General features: G+C 61.9%; 2 protein-coding genes across 7 annotated transcripts; both read right to left on the bottom strand.

Moving 5' to 3' along the window:
• Positions 1 to 171: 171 nt before the first annotated feature.
• LOC148883346 (unconventional myosin-VI-like) lies at positions 172 to 9728 on the bottom strand. Of its 4 annotated transcripts, XM_089021639.1 has the most exons (35): positions 9593 to 9728; positions 8493 to 8616; positions 8048 to 8117; positions 7893 to 7966; positions 7685 to 7814; positions 7503 to 7608; positions 7382 to 7437; positions 7193 to 7290; positions 6949 to 7113; positions 6803 to 6883; positions 6540 to 6720; positions 6313 to 6457; positions 6076 to 6233; positions 5900 to 5991; positions 5649 to 5721; positions 5459 to 5586; positions 5287 to 5382; positions 5024 to 5185; positions 4912 to 4950; positions 4737 to 4830; positions 4528 to 4658; positions 4364 to 4441; positions 4160 to 4289; positions 3891 to 3981; positions 3665 to 3815; positions 3388 to 3596; positions 3218 to 3296; positions 2975 to 3135; positions 2863 to 2901; positions 2705 to 2740; positions 2567 to 2605; positions 2219 to 2325; positions 2011 to 2142; positions 1322 to 1540; positions 172 to 1088 (listed from the first exon to the last, which is right to left on the bottom strand). In XM_089021639.1, the coding sequence occupies exons 2-35, from the start codon at positions 8607 to 8609 to the stop codon at positions 889 to 891; spliced, it is 3867 nt and encodes a 1288-aa protein (XP_088877765.1). In that variant the 5' UTR covers positions 8610 to 8616; positions 9593 to 9728; the 3' UTR covers positions 172 to 888. The 4 variants fall into 4 exon arrangements, with proteins under 4 accessions (XP_088877765.1, XP_088877766.1, XP_088877767.1 ...); XM_089021640.1 differs by lacking the exon at positions 2705 to 2740; XM_089021641.1 differs by lacking the exons at positions 2567 to 2605; positions 2705 to 2740.
• A 484-nt stretch (positions 9729 to 10212) lies between these two features.
• Positions 10213 to 18651, bottom strand: senp6a (SUMO specific peptidase 6a). 3 transcript variants are annotated; one of them, XM_089021645.1, is made up of 23 exons: positions 18453 to 18642; positions 17686 to 17779; positions 17538 to 17601; positions 17106 to 17194; positions 16774 to 16905; positions 16590 to 16663; positions 16269 to 16327; positions 15754 to 16021; positions 14926 to 15155; positions 14700 to 14831; positions 14583 to 14616; positions 14323 to 14511; positions 14058 to 14251; positions 13723 to 13835; positions 13529 to 13645; positions 12246 to 12371; positions 12084 to 12176; positions 11807 to 12018; positions 11633 to 11709; positions 11444 to 11571; positions 11307 to 11375; positions 11090 to 11240; positions 10213 to 10566 (listed from the first exon to the last, which is right to left on the bottom strand). In XM_089021645.1, the coding sequence occupies exons 1-23, from the start codon at positions 18481 to 18483 to the stop codon at positions 10336 to 10338; spliced, it is 2907 nt and encodes a 968-aa protein (XP_088877771.1). In that variant the 5' UTR covers positions 18484 to 18642; the 3' UTR covers positions 10213 to 10335. The 3 variants fall into 3 exon arrangements, with proteins under 3 accessions (XP_088877771.1, XP_088877769.1, XP_088877770.1); XM_089021643.1 differs by having other exon boundaries at positions 11786 to 12018; positions 13723 to 14251; positions 18453 to 18651; XM_089021644.1 differs by having other exon boundaries at positions 13723 to 14251; positions 18453 to 18645.
• Positions 18652 to 18818: the final 167 nt, after the last annotated feature.

Raw genomic sequence — 18818 nt, forward strand, 5'->3', positions numbered from 1 at the left:
TGATAGCAATAATAGTACATTTAATTTTCCTTCCGAATTTGCCTTTCAAAACTCTCAAGGTCACTTTACAGTAACAGCCTCAGCAAAAGGCCCAACGACAGCCAGAAAGCAAAGTTGTTTTTTTGGAAGGAGGAGTTGGTTTTTCAAGGTCGAGCAAATATACAAGTCAGGTGGCACACAAGCGCGTTTTATTGAGAGTTGAGGAAGGGTGACCCCAAAAGGTGTTTGGATGGGGCGAGGACGCTGCTGCTGATCACCCGCTCAAATGCAATGTCCCCCGAAACATCGTAGCAAAAACAAAAAAAGAGCAAAAACACCACGTGTGGCAGCTAGTTTCCAGTTCAAAGAAGGTCACCCAATGGAATCATCAAAGTTTGATTGGTCAATCAATCAATCACATTGGTTAAAGATTATGAGCTCGTCCGTCGTTGGCTGGCTGTGAACTGAACTGAAGCTTTTAGCGTTGGCCCCGCAACTCGCCGCGCCAACATTAAGCCAAAAAACAGCTAGCGGCTACGCTGGCTTGAATAGGGCCCATGCTGGCAACGTGGCTGGAGACGACGGAGGCGGCGACGTTAGCGTCCCCCCCCCACCCCCCACCCCCTCCGTGTGGCTAACGTTACTTGGCAAATGCATAGTTGTGCAGCGGCGACAATCAAAAGACAAAACTTCCTCACTAGTGGTCATCGATTCACATTTGAAGGCTTGGTCATTAGTTTCATTAGCGGCCATGTTTGGAATCATTCATCGCACGCGAGGTCAACAGGCATCGCGGCGTCAAAAGTGGTCCCTGACGTTTCCTGGCCCCGAGAAGGCGGAAGAGGCGGAAAAAGCGGCGGGGGGGGGGGGGGGAGCGATCGCCGTCCGACCGGCCCCCGCGGCCAGCGCTCACTTGAAGGCGGCCTGCAGCATCGCGGTGGCGTAAGTGGGCCGCGCCTGGCGGGTCTGAATGGCGCTGCGGAGGTACTGCACGCCGCCGCAGCGCTCCCAGATCTCCTCAAACTGGCGGGGCAGGATCTCCGCGCCCCGTTTGCGGGACAGGCCCGTCTCATCCAGACTCAGCTCGCACATCTCCATGTCGTCTTTGCCTGAGGGCCACAAGACACCGTCACCGAGCTAAGAGCTAAAAGCCAAGCGTGCAGCGCTAATTGCTAGGAGCTACGTGCTAAGAGCTAAGTGCCAAGTGCTGCGGCCACCGTGGCATTCCCAAACCGAGCCCACACGAAGCGGACGCCGGCCGGTTCAGCACAGTTTTTCACTCGACTCGCGGAGAGGAAAGCGCGGCGATGCGGTTCCGAGCGCGGCGTCCGCCCGTGCTCACCGGCCACCAGGAGAACGGGGTGCTTGTCGGGGTGCAGCTCCATCTGCCGGGCGATCCAGGGGCCGTCAAAGTGGGCGTACCACCAGCCCTTCTTCTTGCCTTGCGCCTCTTTGTACCGGTCGCCCGGCCGGATGAAGGGAATGCGGAAGAAGCGCTGCTGCCGGCTCAGGGACACCTCGTACTGGCGGCCCGCCTCAGGGGCGGCCGGGTTCTGCTGGGCTGCAAGGGTGAGACGGGACAGGCGTGAGCGGGCGGCTTTTCGGGGACGGACGCCTCGGGCCCTCCCGGACTATCTCTTCATCCGAAGCCCCCCCGGTCGCTCTGGCAACTTTCAGGCCGGCCCCCTCGCCGAATAAAATGGGCTCCATTTAAAAATGGACGCCAACGTCATCGTCTGATGATGGAGAAGACGCCTTCAGGCGACCACTCGGACGCTCAGCGACAAACGCAACCGATCCCGCCTAAGTCTCGGCGCGTGCTGGTTGCCGTGGAAACTTGCCTCACCCATGAGGATGATAACCCCAAATTCCAAACGGCTGAGTAGGAGCAGACACCGGGGAAGGGGGGGGGGGGGGGCAATGGAGGATACCCCTACCTCCTGCCGGGACTGTCAATGCAAGAGCTGAGCAAAACGGCGGGGGCTTCGGGACGGTCCCCGCGGCAACCAAGCGGAGGCGACACCGGCGTACCGTATTGGCTCAGCGATTTGGGCGCCCGCTGCTCGGCGTCGGCGTTCCTCTTTTTGTTCTTGGACTTCCAGGCGTGGTAGACCTTCAGGCGCCGGTGAAATTCCTCGCGGCACGCCGCCAGCAGCTCGATGTCTGCGACACACGTGCACGTTTTGAAGCCGCCGCCCTCTCGTTCACCCGCACGGCGCCGCCGGAGGCTCCGTCTCACCGCAGGAGGTGTTGATGGCGTCCCTGAGCTCGGCGTACTTCCACTTGCTCAGCTGGTATTTGCCCTCGGCGCCGCCGGCCGCCTTGCCGGCTTGAACCTGAGGACCTCTGATGGCGACCACACAGAAAGCACGCAAAGTTAGCGCCAAAGACGGCCCCGAAACGGCGCCCGCCGATCCCGCCAAAAGAGAAGAGGAGGTCCCGTCGCACGCCCTGACGGCGAGCGCCTCTTGTGATTGGCACGACGGACGATTGGTGACAATTTAGGGTCAAAGGTTAGCGTGGATTTGGAAATCACCCCCCCAGCCCCGAGGTGAGCCATCATTCACGGGAAGACGTTTGCACGCACCTCGCCAGGAGCTCGCTCATTTCCTTCGCCATCTCCTCCCTACAAGGTTTCATCATCGTCATGACTCAACAAAATGGCCGCCCGACGACGCGACAACGCAAAAGTTAGTCTGGCTCGCCGTTGGCGTGCGTTACCTACATGCTCAAATTGGACACTTTGGGCCCAGCCAAAGCGCTGAAAAGACAAAACGGGAGCAGCGTCACACGCCCGCGAGCGGCGCGAGCGGCGCGAGCGCGGGGCTCCCATCGGTGTACGCGAGCGGAGGTCGGCGGGGGTCAAAGTTGAAAAGCTCTTACGCTGCTCGCTCGGGAGACGCCAGAAGCGACGAGTCGGCGCTGCCGGGAGGGAGCGCAGGTGGGCGGGCGTTAAAAGGGCGTCCGGAGCAGCCGGCGGGCGGCGCGCTTTTACCTGCGCGGGGAGGCGTCGGCCTGCGCTTCGTCCGGGATGAGTTCGGCCTCGCTGTGCGCGATGCGCAGCGCCAGCTCGCGGTCGCGCCTCTCCTGCTCCAGGACGGCCTGCCGCGACATTTCCTCCTGCCGCTCCGCCTCCAGCTGCCGCGAGATTTCGTCCTGGGGGGCGGGAGGACTTTGTGACTCGGGGGGTGGGGGGGTTGCCGGCGCCGTCCAGACGTGAGAAGGCCACGGCGACCACCTGCAGCCTCTTTTGCTCCTCCTCCCTCTTCTTGCGCTCCTCCTCCTCCTGCTTCCTCTTCATCTCCATCTCGGCTTTGCTGGTGTGGAAAAGATGGCCGTCGTGTTTTTGGTGGGGTTTATTATTATTATTATTATTTGTTTTTTTTTTGGGGGGGGGGCGGCACTTACGCGCGCCTCTCGTCTTCCTCTTCCTGGCGCCGTCGCTCCTCCTCCTCCCTCCTCTTCTTCTCCGTCTCCATCTCCTCCTGGATGCGGCGCAGGCGCTCTCGCTCCTCCTCCTCCTTCTTTTTGTTCTGCAAGGCGCTCAGCAGCTGCTCGGAGCGAGCCACCAGGTCGCCGTAGCGGAGCTCGATGTCCTGGCGCCGCATCACGGTGGCCTGCCGGCGGCGAGTGCGGCGGTCACCGCGCGCGTCCCCACCGCCCGAAGGCCGCGTCGGCCGCCCACCTTGATTTGGAGCGCCAGGGCGGCGATGTCGGCGTCCAGCCGCTCCACCTGAGCGCTCATCTCCTCTTTGCCCTCCTTGAGGCCCGCCACCACCTCGTTGAAGAGCTCCGTCCTCTTCTTCAGGTGGCCCACCTTCACCAGGCCGTCGATCCTGAAGCGGGCGAAACAGTGAAGCTGAGGAGCGAGAAGGAGCGAGAAGGAAAAGGGTCCGACGGGGTCCACCCACCGAGGCTTGTGCTTCCTCTTGCAGAGCCACATGCGCACCGTCTTCTGCACGGAGATGCAGGCGGCGCGCCGGTACAACACCTTATTCTTCACTGCGCGCAAACAAAGCAAAGGGCGCGTCAACGGCCGCCTTTGACGCCAGGGCGGAGCCTAAGACGCCCGGGCTGGTTTTGGGAGGAGACGCCGGCTGTCTCTTGACCTTCCAAGGCCGTACCCGTGAACCGGCGATTGTCCCGCAGCCGAAAAGCGCCTCATCCGGGGCACACTTACGCTTGATAGCCGACAAGGCGCACCACTGGACTTTCTTCCAGCGGCTGTGGATGATCCAGGTGTTGACGCGCCGCACCAATTCCGCCAGGTGCTCCGGGTCCGACTTCATGATCTGGTCAAACTCGGCAAACTGAAACAAAAAGAGAGAAGAACGAGTCGGCGGGAGAAGAAGCCGCGCTCCTCCGCGGCGGCTGCGGCGCCGACCTTGCCGGGGCGGAAAAACACTCGAGTCAGTCCAAACTTGTAGTCCTTCTCGTTCAGTCCCAAAGCTTTGAACAAGGCCTGCGACACACGCAGAAGGAAGGAGAAGGTCCCCGCGGCCGTCCGGTCCAAAGCGGCGGGCGGTGCCGCCGCCGCCGCCGACCCACCTTGCAAAAGAGGCGCGGGTCCAGCCGCGTCAGCTTGGGGGGCATGTACTTCTTGTACATGTTGTAGAGTTCGTGGAAAGGAGCCCTGGAGGGGAAGCCGCCCTGCATCAGGTCCAGGACCGACACCATGCCTGCTCCACAAGGAGGGTCAAACAGGGGACGGGCAGCGGGAGCCGCCCGGCCGCCTCGCCGGCGCCGCCGCCGCTGACCTGAGCACTGCAGCTGGGAGAGGATCTGCGCGCCTTCAAAGCGGTGACTGATCATCTTCAAGTTGGGCTTGATGCAGCGGATGAAGCTGGAGCCCTGGGCCGCAAAAAGCCCCAAAGGCAGGCGGTCACCCCCACCGGGCTTTTACGCTCAGAGGTCGGAGGTCGCGAGACTGACCGTGCCGCGCAGCTTGTCCAGCAGAATGTTGAGCTGAGTCTGCGCGGAGAGCAAATACGCCGGTCCGGGGGCGCTACGGTGCGCGACGGGCGGCGGCGGTCCGGCGCCTGACCTTGAACTTGTTGCCCACGCTGATGAAGCCCAGTTTGCCGGCCCTCGGCTTGCCGTCGCTGGCGCCGTCAAAGAGTTCTCGGATGAAGCGGTCGGCGGACTCGCTCAGCAGGCATTCCAGCGAGGCGTGCAGCGCGTCGTTGTTCTTCTCTACAAACTTGTTCTGAGGAGCAAGGAGGCACCACCGCGCGTGAACAGGGATGGGGGTAGGGGGGGCGCGTCCGGCGAGGGTCCCCGGATTCCCGGCCGGGCCTCGGCGCCCACCGTCTCGTAGCAGACGGCCCCCGCAAAGTGCCTGACGATGAAGCCTTCGTCGTCCCGCACGTTTCGGTGGACGGCCAGCTTGGACTTGCGAGGTATCTGCCACGGGCGACAAAACGTCAACAAAAGGCCGCCGGCCGGAGTCCAATCCCCAAAAGCGGAGCGGCGGACTCACGGTCAGGCGGAAGTGGTTCTTGTGCTTGTTGTGCACCGTGTCTGTGAAGTGCTGGTCGCTGGGCTGCGGGAGACGGTTTTCCTCGTCCAGGATGTCCAGGATTCCCAGCACCTTGGCCTCCACCAGATCTGCCAGCAGAGGCAAACGTCACGATTGAGGTGGCGGTTCCAGCGGCCGCCCCCGGCCCTACCGATGCAGTCCTGGTTGTCCACGTAGTGGACCTCGTTGACTCCCAGACCCTCCTTCTGGTACAGTTCTTGTTCCTGCGGGGCAACGCCGCCCTTGACTTCTTTGCGCGACAATCGCGGTCACCTCAAAGGGGGCGACCTCCGAGAAGCTCACGGGGGAAGGGTCTCCGCAAAAACTCGGAACGCGGGCACCAAACGCCACTCGGAGGCCAAGCGGGACGAATCCGGCCGCCGCTGACTTTTGTCCACTCACCTCTTTGAGGATGCGCTCGTTGAAGAACTGCTGCAGCTTCTCGTTGCAGTAGTTGATGCAGAACTGCTCAAAGCTGTTGTGCTCAAAGTACTCTGCGCAGGAACGGACGGGAAAGGCAACGCGGTGACGGCGAGCCGAGCGCAACGGCGGCGGCGCCGAGCGCCGAGACCACGCACCGAAGCCGGCGATGTCGAGGACCCCGATGAAGTTGGCGGACGACTGGAAGGGGAAGCACTGGTTGACCCTGGTGACCACGTGGTCGAAGAGCCGACTGTACACCGCCTTGGCCAGGGCGTCGCGGGCGTTGTTGGCCTGCTCCACCTTCAAAGGGACCCTGAGCCAGGCGCACAAAAAAAGCATTGGCCTTTCTTGCCGATCGCCCGATCGCCCGCCGTCGACAGCAAAACGCCTACTTGATGATGGTTCCTTTGGCGCCCCCCGCTGTGGTGAGCATCACCCTGGAGGTCAGGCTTCCTTGCAGGTCCGCTTGGTCCAGACCCAGCAGCTCGGCGCAGTGGAGCAGCGGTCGGCTGGCCTGCTTCTTGATGCTGCAGCCGCCTGGCCGGGAGAGAGCGAGAGCCGTCTGGAGTGGCGCGGGGACGCCCAGCCGGCGCGATGGCGGCCGATGCCGGCCCCTCACCCGAGGTGCTTCCCGCCTCCTCAAAGTCCACGTTGCCCAGGTGCAGCACGCCGGCCACCACGCGAAACAAGTCCAGCTTCTCGCCGTCGTCCAGGCCGATCTTCTTCATGGCCACCAGCATGCGCTGGAAGTCGCCGTGGTCGTCCAGCAGGGGGTCGCCGAGCGGGCCCGCTTTGGCGTGCTGACGCAAAGGGGAGGCGGGCGCCCCAGTCACTACGCGGCCGTCCGGCGGGAAACTAAGCCGCCAGACGGACGCCACCTACCTCGGAACTTTTGCGGTTGTCCGGGATCCGCCCGTCCGTCTCCTTGGACGCAAAGAAGCGGGTGCAGCCTCTGTTCAGATACTGAAACGCACACGCGTGGGTCACGGCGTGGGGACGCGGCTGGGGAACCGGCCGCGAGTTCCTACCCGGAACGTATCCGGAGAGCCCAGGTGAAACTTGAGTCGAATGTCCTCGGGCGCGCCGGCGCACAGGCGGTAGAAGATGTGGTAGTTCCTCTCCTCGCCGCTCTGACGGCAGATGCGAGACTTCTCCAGCAGGTAGTGCGAGACAAAGCCCCCCACCACCGCATTCTAAACACAGGCCAGAGGGTCTGGGGTCATCATTTTGGAGGACGGAGCTTGGGGGGGGGTGACAGGGGGGCACCAGTACCTTTTCATTGAAGTGGATTTCCACAAACTTGCCAAAGCGACTGCTGTTGTTGTTGCGCACCGTCTTGGCGTTGCCGAAAGCCTCCAACAGGGGGTTGGCTGCTCGGGGCAATCAAAGTCACAGAGTCACTCACCCGAGGAGAGCGGGCGAGGCGAGCGCCGGGCGAGCGCCGGGCGAGCGGCCGCCTACCCTCCACGATCCTCTCGTCGATGTCTTGGCCCGTCCCGTACGATGACGTCAGGTACCTGGCGCGAGACGGGTAAGCCACGTCAACCCACGTCAACCCGCGCCGTCGCCCTCGCCGCCTCACCTGAGCACAAACTTGGTGTTTTCCGTCTTGCCGGCGCCAGACTCCCCCGACACGATGATGGACTGGCTCATCTTCAGAACCTTCATGTCCCTGTAGGCCTTGTCGGCTGCCGAAGGGGCGCGGCCGCGTGAGCGCCGGGCGGGCGAGGACGGAGGGCGCGAGGCCGGCCGGCCGGCTCTTACCGATGGCGTAGACGTGCGGCGGCAGCGTCCCCAGCGAGCGTCCGCGGTACTGCTGGATGGTCTGCGGCGAGTAAAGCTTGGGGATGTCGTAGTACGGGTTGACGGCGATCAGGATGTTGGCCACGAACGTCTGAGCGCAACCGCAAGACGCCGTTACAAAGCGTCCTCGCCGCGACCCAACAAACGATGAGCGGCAAAGGCGACTCACGTAGATTTTGTCTTTGCTGTATCGGACGCGCACGTTGTTGAGCAGCGTGGCCTCGTTGAGGTACATCAGCGAACCTGCGCGGGCGCACACACGCGGGCGCCGTCATCGCGGCGTCCCGACCGGAGCCGTGGGCTCGGTAGGCGAGCGCAACTCACAGTTGTCCTCCACGTGCTTGTCCACGTCGTCCTCGGCGGGGAACACTTGACTCACGGCAGCCACGAACGTCTGCGCAGACGCGGCGTCAGCAAAAGCGCTCCGGCGGCTCTCGGCGGCCCGTCCGCTCGCTGGGCGCGGCGCCCCAGGGCAAATCGCGACAAACGCTAAGCGGCCCCGCCCGCTCACAAAATGCTTTTCTCTTGCCGGGCCTCATTCCGGAGGGCGAAGCAGGAGAAGGAGAACGGCCGCCCGAGAAGATCCGAGCCTCAAATGAAGATGCTTGCTTTGTGGCGCGTAAGCAACCCACTCAAGCAAACGATGCACCCCCCCCCCCCCCCCCCCAATTTCCAACGTTCAAAGGGCGAGGGTCCACTCGCGGCCCCGCGCGGAGCGCCCCGCGAGAAACACGGGGCCGTGCCATGTTTGCCGGAGCGCAAGTCTGACCTTAGCGTCGCGCTTGAGGGGCTGCACGGTGAGGCTGTCGGCGCCGATGTCCACGATGGTTCCCAACTGGAAGCCGTCGACGGGGTGCGGCGCCCACACGGGTTTGCCGTCCTCCATCTCGATTCTGGAAAACAACACGACCGACTCAGTTTTCATCATTCGCGGCCGACATCCGTCACACGCGAGGTGGCCCGAAGACGGCGTCGCTTATTGACGACTTGCGCTCCTTTGGGCCAAACGTGGAACGCTTGCAAAGCGGCTGCCCGGCGTCACGTCGGTCGTGTCGCGCACGAGCGAGCGACCTTTGGCCCTCGCTCCTCTTTCTTATCTGTACGCACCACACCTGCGGCCGTTTCCTCGTCTGTAAAGTTGGTCGCTCGGTCACCTGCCGGCGACTCTTCCGGCCCGCAGAGCGTGTGAAACATTAACCCTCGGCCATTGGCGTGTCGTAAAGGTCAATCATCGGCGGAGCGGGCGGAGGGGTCGCCACTTGCCGCCGCCGCCTGGGACCTCGAGGGTCACGCTCCTTTTTTTCGAGGCCCCGCCGCGAAAAGCAGCAGCGAGTCAATCTTCACTTGTCAGCCATCGGTGACATTTTCGGTCTTTGTGTCACACCAAACACGAGCGCGCGCCAACTGTGAAAAGAAAGGCTCCTTGTGTCGGGGACGCGCTTCCCTCGTTGGCCAGCGAGCCCCCTCCTTGCCCCCCAAAGTGCACGCGGAACACGTCACTTGGTTTGCGGCCACGCACAAAGGAAGCCAAGCCGAGGAGGCTCCGTCGAACGCCCGAACGCCGTCCAGGTCCAAATGACGAGTTATCGGTTCGAAAAGGGTTCCAACGAGGCCTCGGGCGACAACGAGCAGCGCTTTGGAAGGCGCTCTGCTATGTAGCAAACAAGGTTGCCTTTGTCGTGGAACGAAACGAGTCAACGAGAGCCGTCACGGTAGCCGTCTTCCAATTTGACACAAAAAGACGCGACGAAGCGCGAACGAGGTCGGTCGGTAGCTCGGCCGGACCGGCGCCTGTCGCCGTGGCCGCCGTCGACGTCGTTAGCGAACAACGTCGCCGGCTACCGACTAGCGAGTCATCGATCGTCTCACCTGCGGGCGGGCGTCCGGCGAGCTGCGTCGAGCAAATGCCGCTGGCTGGAGTGAGGCCGGAAGTGCGGGTGAGCCGCAGCGTGCCCCCCGTCCGAAAGCCGCCCAGTCGCCGAGTGCGCGGCCGCCCTCGTCGCCTCCCAGTACCGCGGTCGGCCTGGGAAATTGGCCGGGTGACGTCACGGGCCGGGAACGGACGCCGAGCCGCGATTCGCTCGTCGGCCTCCAGGGGGCGTCGAAGAGACCGGGGCCGGGGCTCGCTTCGCCTGGAGCGGAAGTCGCCCGCTCCGGAAACGCGACACGTCGCTCACGTCTGGACGTGGCGGAGGCCCTCCGCCGTGTCAAACAACGGCGTTTCCTCGGAAGGAAACACCGTTGCCGTCGCCGTGGAGTTGAGTAAACACAGCCAATGCAACTTTGCACTTTGTCCTCCAGCCTAACATTTTTCCCACAAACGACTTGCAACAAATTCCAACTCGAGCTCAAAGTGAGCAATTTGTGTGTCCGCTCACATCGAAGCAGCGGGTTGTAAAATACGCCCATAGAAAGTAAGATGGCGAACGCTGGCCATTCATTTGTTTTCATGACAGACCCTCGGTGGCACCGAAGCGTGCAAAGAGACATTTGGTCTGTCAACGGTGACGCCGGACTTTTATTCATACAAAGAAAAAGCTGTTGGTTGAGGGAGACCGAGAACAGAGCAGAGTAGCGTACGATCAAGTCCCCCCCCCCCCCCCCCCTCGAGGTCACGGAGGGGTCAGAGGAGGGTCGGCCCGGAGAGCAACGGAGCCGCAAGTCTCTTCGATGTCCGCCTCTTCGGAAGAAGCCGAGGAGGCCTCCGTCCGCTGCCTGTCGGCTTCCTGTTGCGCTCGGAGGTCCAAGATGAGGCTGGTGATCTCCTGCCGTTTGCTCCTCATCCTCTGCTGAGGAAACCACTCGGACAGGTTGAGGGGCAGTTGGAAGTTGCCGATGGGATTCTGCGCACACACGCACGCACGCACTAAACATCGGTCCGGGTGTTCAATCACGCCCGAAAAGAGCAAACCAGTCAAGCGCAAAAGGGAGAGGCCATCAACCACCCAAAATCGAGCAGCGGTCGCCATTTTGAGGGCGATTCGTGACTCCACCTCAGCGGCTCGCGAGCGGGTCGGGAAATAAAAATCGATCGTACGAAAGAGATAAAAATAACACTTTAAGTCATCAAACGTCTCAACGAAGCGTAAACAGTTTGCTATTTGTTTGTAGTCAATCGAAAATGTTGCTTAAACATTGGATACTGTAAACGTCTCGTCGGCCATTTTGAATGGATTTCGACTTCCGAGCGTTTTGTCGCCGATGCTTCAAAATGTCAAGGCCGCCATGTTGATTGGAGCCCATCCAGCGCAGGCCCCTCCCCCTACTTGCACTTGCGTACGTAACCCGGGAAATAAGCGGAGAGTGCGCCTCCCGGGCCGCGAAAGCTTAAGACGGCCGTCCGTCTTTGACCATTGAAAGGTTCACCTCGAAGAAGCTCTCGACGTACTGCAGCACGTAAACGCCGCAGTCGCTGAAGTTGTCCTGCTGAGGCACCCGAGGACTGGAACCTTTCATCACCTCCTTGCCAAAAGTGCGCCTGCCGCCTTTGCGCACTTCCCACTCCACCTCCAGGTACCTGCGCGACCACCCAGGGGGACAATTGAAAAACGGCTGTGGGACGCGGCGGCGCCGTCGCACTTACTCTCTCAGGGTTTTGACCACCGCCGACCGGGCGGGACCGCGCAGGGAGTCCATGATCAGGATGCAGGACCTGAGCACAAAGGCGTTAGGGCGACGCCGCCGGCACGCACGCGCCGCCGCCGCGGCCCGCCGGCCTACTGTTTGCCGCGGAGACCCCGAGGCGCGTCGCGGGCCGAAGCAAAGTCTGCGGCGCCTTCGGGCGGCGGGGCGTCCTCGGGCGGCGGGGCGTCTTCGGGCGGCGCGCCGCCGTCGTCGCTGCACTCGTCCTGCACGGGGGCGGTCCGGTTAGCCCGGCGCGGCGCGGGTCCGACCGCGTGGGCGCCGTACCTGACTGGAACTTTGCTCGTCGGACGTCACGGCGCCATCTCGGTCGGCGTAACGCAGGCCGATTTGCTGCAACTCGTCTACAACCCAAACAGAGTGAGCGCCGACGGGCGACGTGGCTGTCAAAAGGAGAAGCCGCCCCCAACCCAACGGTACCCGCTCGCCCGGCGGACTGACTTGGCGAGCGTGATCCCGGGCGCCCTTCCACGAAGGCCTCTGTTGGGGCGGGATCCCGAGGGGGGCTCAGCGCGACGGCGGAGGGGGCGGGATCCCGCGGGCCCGCCTCCGGCATGTCCGTGTCGGGGGACAGCGGGCGGCAGTGCTGCGGGAGCTCCTCCGACGGCGGGTCGGCGCCGGGAAAGCAGATGACCGCCAGGTACCAGTGGGCCCTGGGGAGAACGCGGGCCCGATGAGCGGGCGCGAGGCGGCGCCCGCTTCCGAGGCGGCGACTCACGACTCGTTGATGGGAACAAAGATGAAGTCCTTGTCGAAGAGGTCCACGTGGCGCGTCCACGTCTTGACCCGGTTGTGCTTGCGTTTGTGAATCCTGCGGGAAGGAGGCGTCAGGACGAGGTCACCCGCGTTCCGGCCGCCGCGCCGCGCCGCCGATACCGACGGGAGGTTGTTGCTCCGATCGGGGACGCCGCCCTTCTCCCTTTGGGTCAGACGCTTGTAGAAGAAGGAGCTGAACACGTGCATTCTCTGGGCGTCCTCTTTCTTCACTTTCTCCAAAACTAAATATCTACGCAAACGCACGCAGAAAAGCCAGGGCTATGGGTACGTACAGACACCTTTTTTTTTTTTTTTTCGCTTTCACACAAAATAGTCAAGTGGAGGCCTACACAGAACCAGAGGGTGGGATGGCGGCTTGGGCCTTTGTTTGGATGTTCCGCCCGTCACGGGCGTGGCTTTTCTCTGGGTAATAATAATAATCATCATCCATTTCATTGATAAGCGCCTTTCAAAACTCTCAAGGTCACACTGGATCAATTTTGCTGTGGGCGAGCAGCTGGCATTCACCCAACCCGGAATAACTCAAATACAGTCAGACCTCAACTTACTACTAACTTTTCGTCTTACAAACGTCAAATTTATAAAAATTAAACCTTATAATAAGCACTATTTTTATAATACACACCCACCACGGCTGGCGGAGTGATATTCGGCGGAAGGACACGACCGAACAGCACCAACAGTCCTTATGGAAGATGACTCTCCTTCCATAAGCCAACGACCATCAAAAAGGTCAATAAAACTTTATTTTACAGCACAGTTTATTTATTTAATTACAGTCCTCATGTCATGCGCCTCTCTTTCCAAACAGCAATTCCCTTTGACCTTCGACCTCCAACGCCATAAATGACCATCACAAATGTACATAAAGTCACTTTATGATACAATGCAGTGTATTTCTTTTTTCACATTCATTATACATAGAATAAGGTATGTTGTGTGTAGTTTTAAGGCTTATTTAGTTGAAAAGTATATTTTATGGAAACCCGGGAACGGATTATTCCCATTTTAATGGTTTCCTATGGGAAATCTTTTTTGAGATACACACTTTTCGCCTTACACACTCTGTCTGGGAACCAATTAAGTTCGTAAGTTGAGGTCTCACTGTAGATAAAAAGTTAGCTAGCTAGCTAGCTAATAGATAACTAATACATAGCTAGCTCGCTAGTTAGATAGCGAGCTTTGCTCCCACATTGCCCAAACACGCCCGGCAGCCCGATTGACCTGGAATCAATCGGCCGAGCGCAAAGGGGCCGCCTCGTGATCGCCTTCCGACCGCCGCTGCTTGACCCCTGGGGGAGGTTCCGGCGCGCCGGCGACGCCCGCGAGGAGGTCGCGCAAACACGTGGACGCGCAAGGAGAAGCGCGTGAAGCTGGCGAGCTTACTTTAAATAGAAATCGATGATGACATCGTTCAAGAACTCGCCGTCGTTAAGGCAGTGGAGGTCCTCGTTGGTGACCAAGATGCCCCCTTTGGCCGGAGGAGGCGGGTACACCATCAGCCTGCAAGACACGCGAGCCAGGGCGCATCAACGACGGGAGCGCTCGCCATCGGACGGACGGACGGCGGCGGCGCCCACTTGACCACCGGCCCGGAGAAGGTGGGCAGAAGGTCGGCCGCGTCCTGCCGCTCCTGGTCAAAGATGGCGCCGTCGAAGGTCTCGGCGGGCGGCGAGCTCCGAATCCCCTTCGACTGCGCGCAGGACACGCAGCCGCCGTGAGTGGCCCCGCCCCGTTTGGCGCAGAGCCCGTCGCCGTCCAGTTGGCGAGGCGGTGACTCGCCAGACTTCAACGCGTCGGCGGACGTGGCCAACGCTGCTTTTTTTCCCCTCAACAAGCGTTCGCGTGGAGGCGACGGCGCCCTTTCCCGGCCGGGCGCGGAAAAGGCCCGTTTCGGCACGGCGGCGGCGGGCACCTTATCTTGCTTCTGCTTGGTGGCCTTGTTGAAGTTGACCAGGCGCGTGTTGGCCTCGTCAAAGGCCAACTTGGCGGGGAAGTCGTCCACGTGGTTGTTGCGGCCGATCTCGCTCAAGATGTCCTCCAGGATCATCTGCTCCTTCATGTCCAGGCCGTCGGCGAAGATGAGCACCACGTACTTCTCGTCCGACTCTGAGCGCACGGCGGGCGGAGCGTGAGATGGCCGGCCGCGGATTCGGCGAGGGGTGGGCGGAGCTACTCACGTTCGCCGGCACAGTCGTACCACTGGCCGCCGCAGCGCCGCGTCATGCGGAGCTGCGCCCGCAGCCGGACGCATTCGTCCGGCGTGGTCTGGAAGAACAAGACGGGCAGCTTGCGGACGCTGCACCACTCGCAGCTGACCAGCTGCGAGGCCCGCAGGCGCAAGGTCTCCGCCGCGTCGGCTTCCGCCCCTGGCCGCCCCAAAGACAGCTTGAGATGGCGCCTGGCGGGCGCCTGGCGGGCGGGCCCTGACGGGGGTTACCTTCGGTTTCCAGCTGGATCTGCTCCAGGGAAAACTGCCCGCCCGCAGGATAAGAGCGAAAGGCGGCCGTGATTGGGGCAATCGGGCCCAAAAAGCAAAAGCGGGCGAGATGCTCACCACCACGGGCTTGGTCAGCATCCGGCGAAGCGTCCCCACGCGAACGCTTCGACACGGCAGGATGATGCTGCAACATTTGCCCGCCTCCACTTTGGAACGTTTGCTTCTGGGGGAACCGGGCGGCTTGCCAAACTAAAAGCCATTTTGGGGGGGGGAGGGGTGGTCGCTCGTCACCTTGTTGGAAGGAAGCACTTCCTGTCTGAAAAAGAGCGCCAACGAGAGCCACCTGGTCCTTCATTCGGCCGCGGCGCGGGATGACAAACTTCACGTCGACGTCCTCAAAGAAGTCGGCGCTCGGATCCGCCGCCTCGCCGCCGCCGCCGCTTTTCACCGCCGCCTCCACTCTGTCGCCGCAGGGCGCCGGCGACGAGTGCGCCGAGTCGGCGGCTTGCGGCGAGCCGGCGTCCAGTCGGCCCGCGCTTCCGTCGTTGGCCTCGTCGTCGCTGGACAAGACGACTGCGAAAATCACAAGGGGGGCGGGGCCAGAAAGGTTGCCCCTCAGCGTTCACCGCAACAAAGGGATTTCGCTTTCGCTCCGTTGCAAATGATGTTGTATTAGCTATCCATGAGCTAGCTAGCTGTTGGCTATCTATTATTTGAAGCCATTGTACATATTTTGACTTTTTTGTTTGTTCAAAAGCCTTCTTGGAAGGATCTCCTCCTTTTTTAAAGCAAATGCACACGAGGTATCCCTCATGTCAGACACCAAAGTGATGTGAACAAATGCGCTAATGGGGGGAGCTAATATCAGAAACTGGAATTTGAAAGACACTTTTTTTTTCGTTACGATGATCATTTTGTCACTATGATGGAAAGAGTTCTTGTAAATGAAATGTATTATGAGCTATCTCTTAGCTAGCTGGCTTTCTATCCATTTGAGTTACTTACGTGTGGCTGCCGCTGCTCACCCGCAGCAAAAACTTATCCTGTGTCTGTCAAGTGACCTTGAGCGTTTTGAAAGGCGCTTAGAAATGAAATGGATTCCGATTCTGATGATTATTCGGTAGAAAGCGTCAATTTGGGGCGGCCGTCGGGAAGGCGAGCGGAGACTCACTGGGGCGGTCGAGGTCGTGCCGCGGGGCGCCCGCCGCGGCCCGCCTCCCTCTGGGTGATCTGCCAGCGCCGTAACAGCAAGACGCGCCGGCGGGCGGGGGGGAGCGCCCGTCGGCGCCCGTCGGGCCGGCGGGCGGGGCGTCTGCGCGCGAAGGCCTGCCGCCGTCGCCGCGGCCTTGAGATCGGAGGGGCGCTCGAGGCAACGGCGGCGAGGGCGCCCGCCCACGCGGCAAACACGCAGGACGGTTGACGCACTTGACGGGCGCCGTCTGAAAGAGGCGGAGGGGGAGGGGAGGGGAGGATTTGCTCTCGCCCTTTCAAAAAACGGCAAATTGACGCCGCTTTGTCAAACGTCAGAGCAAGAAAAGGAAGCGGAGACACCAGGAAGACACGACGAAGACACGACGAAGACACCAGGAAGACACGACGAAGACCTGCGGCCATTCACGCATAAGGTGGAAACGGGGACGACTGCGGCAGGAGAAAAGGAAGAGGTCCGGCGCCCTCGGCACTGACCTCCGGGGGGGCTTTCCTCTTGTGCTGGACGGCGCGACTGAGGTGGGCGCTCTCGGCGTCTGAAAGCACGCACGGCAAAATCCTTTTGAACGGAACGGGAAAAACAAAGACAAGCAAAGGGGGCCTCAGGAGGGCGCCCCGCCCCGCCCCGCCATGCCCCGCCCCGCCCCGCCTCGCCCCGACTTGAGGTCATTTGGAACCCTCGACGGACGGGGCTCCATCGCTTGAAAGCAGAGGAGAGCCACCCGGAAAGCTGGCGGCCCGCATTTCGGCACCGCGGCAGCCAAAAGGAGAAGCGGCGAGCGGATGGCGCAGACCAACCTGGCTGCTCAGCGCACATCAGCGCCATGTCGTCCACCCGCGTGGGCCGCCGCGCGTCGCCGCTCGACCCGCTCCTGCGCAGGGACGACAGCAGGAGCCTCTCAAGCGCCGAGCATCATCGTCATCGTCATCATCGCGCGTCGCCGGGCGGGCAAGGAGGCGGGCGCCACGCCGACTCGCTCACCTTTGGACGGGCTCCCCGAGGGCAGAGGTCACCTGCGCGTGCTGAAAACGGCGGCCCTGCAGGACGAGTCCTTGCGAGGGGGCGGGGCCGATGATCAAGTAGTCGCTCGCGGCGACCGAGGACGGAAAGAAGCTGCGGGAACACAAAGACGGCCGCCGGCCCGGCTCGAGGACGCTGGCGCTGGCCAAACGCGGCGCCGACGGGGACTTTCGGGGGGCGGGAGGTCGCGGCGGAGCCTTCGCCGCCGAGGCTGGCTTCGTCCCCCGCCCGCCGCCGCCGTCAAGGACTCTTCTGCCGATCGGAAGAGTTCGGCGGCGGCTTGGGAGGCCTACCTGAGCTTCTTGTGCCTGCCAACGTTGCTCGGGCGCTTTTCGTACGTCCTCAGGGAGTCCGCCGAGGTAAAGTGCCTTAAAGACGGAGACTGCGCGCACACACACACACACACACACACACACACACACACACACACACACACACACACACACACACACACACAGACACGCGCGCGCAGACGTGGCCGTGAGGATGGGCTCAGCATCCACATCAAGCAAAGTGGACAAAAGCGGGCGGCGAGTCGGCCAGGGGCTCATTCGATGCCTCCAAGGCATCGGCCGCCAATTGGTTGCTGCTCGACTGGTGGCGCCGATGACGCTTTGGCCCTTTTGCGGTTGGCGGCGGCGGCGGCTCTTTTGGAAGGAACCTTCCCGGCCAACGGGACGGGGCTCCTCGCTTGCCCCCCTGCCGCCTTCCATCCGGAGCTTTACCTTGTTTCCGTCCGAGGACGCGGACGGCCGCCGCTCCGTCTCCCGCGAGGTCATCGCGCCGGAGCTTCGGGAGCAGAGCGAACGGGCGCGTCACCGTTGCGAAAGGCGAGCAGATGCGCGCGAGGAGGCGAGCGGCGGCGACGCTTACGAGTGCTCGTCCTCATCTTCTCCGCCGGCGTCCGACGGGAAGCTCCACTTGCGCTTGTAGCCGCCGTCTCCGCCGGCCTCGGATCTTTCCAGAGCTTGGCGGACACACAAAAGAAAGATCGCCGTGAAAGCGTCCGCGCAAGGCGAGTTGTTCTTCGATTCCCTTCGCGCGAAGACCTCGGCCGGGCGTTATTATTATTATTATCTTCTCGCCATCCATTCTAAACAACGACGTGACCCAAATGCGGCGTTCTGGCGTCAAACGGTTCCTTTGGAACGCATCGACCGGAAGGAAGGCCCGAGCGGAGGAGCGGCGAGCGATTCGAAAAGCAAACAAAAAAAAGCAGCCCAAACGACTTCGCCGGCAGCTTTTGGAGGGCGGCGCGCGGTCGGCCCGACTTTTCGGTAGGTTTTTGGCAGGTGGTCCCGACGTCCGGGCTTTTCCTCGAGACGAGACCCGGTCCGCCGGAAGCGTTTCCATCCGAAAGGGGCTCTCCTGACAGGCGAGCGAAGGCCTCGTCCGGTCCGAAGCGCCGCCGCGCCGCTAGCTTCCGCTTGCTAGCCGGCCCCGCTCTTTTCGGAGCCGCGAACAGAACCGGCCCGCCTCCGTTCGCCGACGCGGTCGCCGAGCCTCGGCCGGCGTTTGGGCTCGGATGCGGCGCAGACGAGCGGGGCGAACGCGGTCGGGTTGACGCCGGCGCAAGAAACGGCTCTCATTGTCCAGCGGGAACGCGAAGCTTCAATGCGGGGCGGGCGGCGAGGGCTTACCGTGTAAGAACCGGCCCGCCTCGTGGGCCATGTTTAGTCCACCTTGTCGCCGGTCATTTCCTCGACGGAGCTGCCTTTTCGCCCCTTCTTCGGCTCGGATGCGCTACACGAGCGAGCGGCGCTAATTCTGTCATGACCGGAAGACAAATACGCCGACTTCACAATAAAAGCCGGTCGACCTTTTACGATCCCGCGGAGGAAGGCGGAGTCGACGGCAAATGCGGCGGCTGCGCAGTTCGACTCGACTCGACTCGACTTGGATTCGGGGCCGCCGGCTTGACGCGCGAGGCGTCAACGTCAACTTCCGGGTCGACCTCCGAACGCGAGACGAAACCTGACACTTGCCATAGCGGATGTGCGGCATAA

This window comes from Hippocampus bargibanti, linkage group LG19, assembly GCF_051943395.1.
Source record: "Hippocampus bargibanti isolate YZ-2025 linkage group LG19, ASM5194339v1, whole genome shotgun sequence".
NCBI classification, from domain to species: Eukaryota; Metazoa; Chordata; class Actinopteri; order Syngnathiformes; family Syngnathidae; genus Hippocampus; species Hippocampus bargibanti.

Bases quoted from the DNA above. Each gene is read 5' to 3' on its own strand.
- LOC148883346 (XM_089021639.1), bottom strand. From the start codon at position 8,609: ATGGAGGACGGCAAACCCGTGTGGGCGCCGCACCCCGTCGACGGCTTC. The intron at 4,290-4,363 runs GTCGGCGCCGCA...TTTTTGTTTCAG, and splicing joins TGTTTTTCCGCCCCGGCAAG to TTTGCCGAGTTTGACCAGAT. The intron at 3,982-4,159 runs GTAAGTGTGCCC...GTTTGCGCGCAG, and splicing joins CGCCTTGTCGGCTATCAAGC to TGAAGAATAAGGTGTTGTAC.
- senp6a (XM_089021643.1), bottom strand. From the start codon at position 18,483: ATGGCCCACGAGGCGGGCCGGTTCTTACACG. The intron at 16,328-16,589 runs GTTGGTCTGCGC...GCGTGCTTTCAG, and splicing joins GATGTGCGCTGAGCAGCCAG to ACGCCGAGAGCGCCCACCTC. The intron at 11,241-11,306 runs GTAAGTGCGACG...GTGGTCGCGCAG, and splicing joins GTGGTCAAAACCCTGAGAGA to GTACCTGGAGGTGGAGTGGG.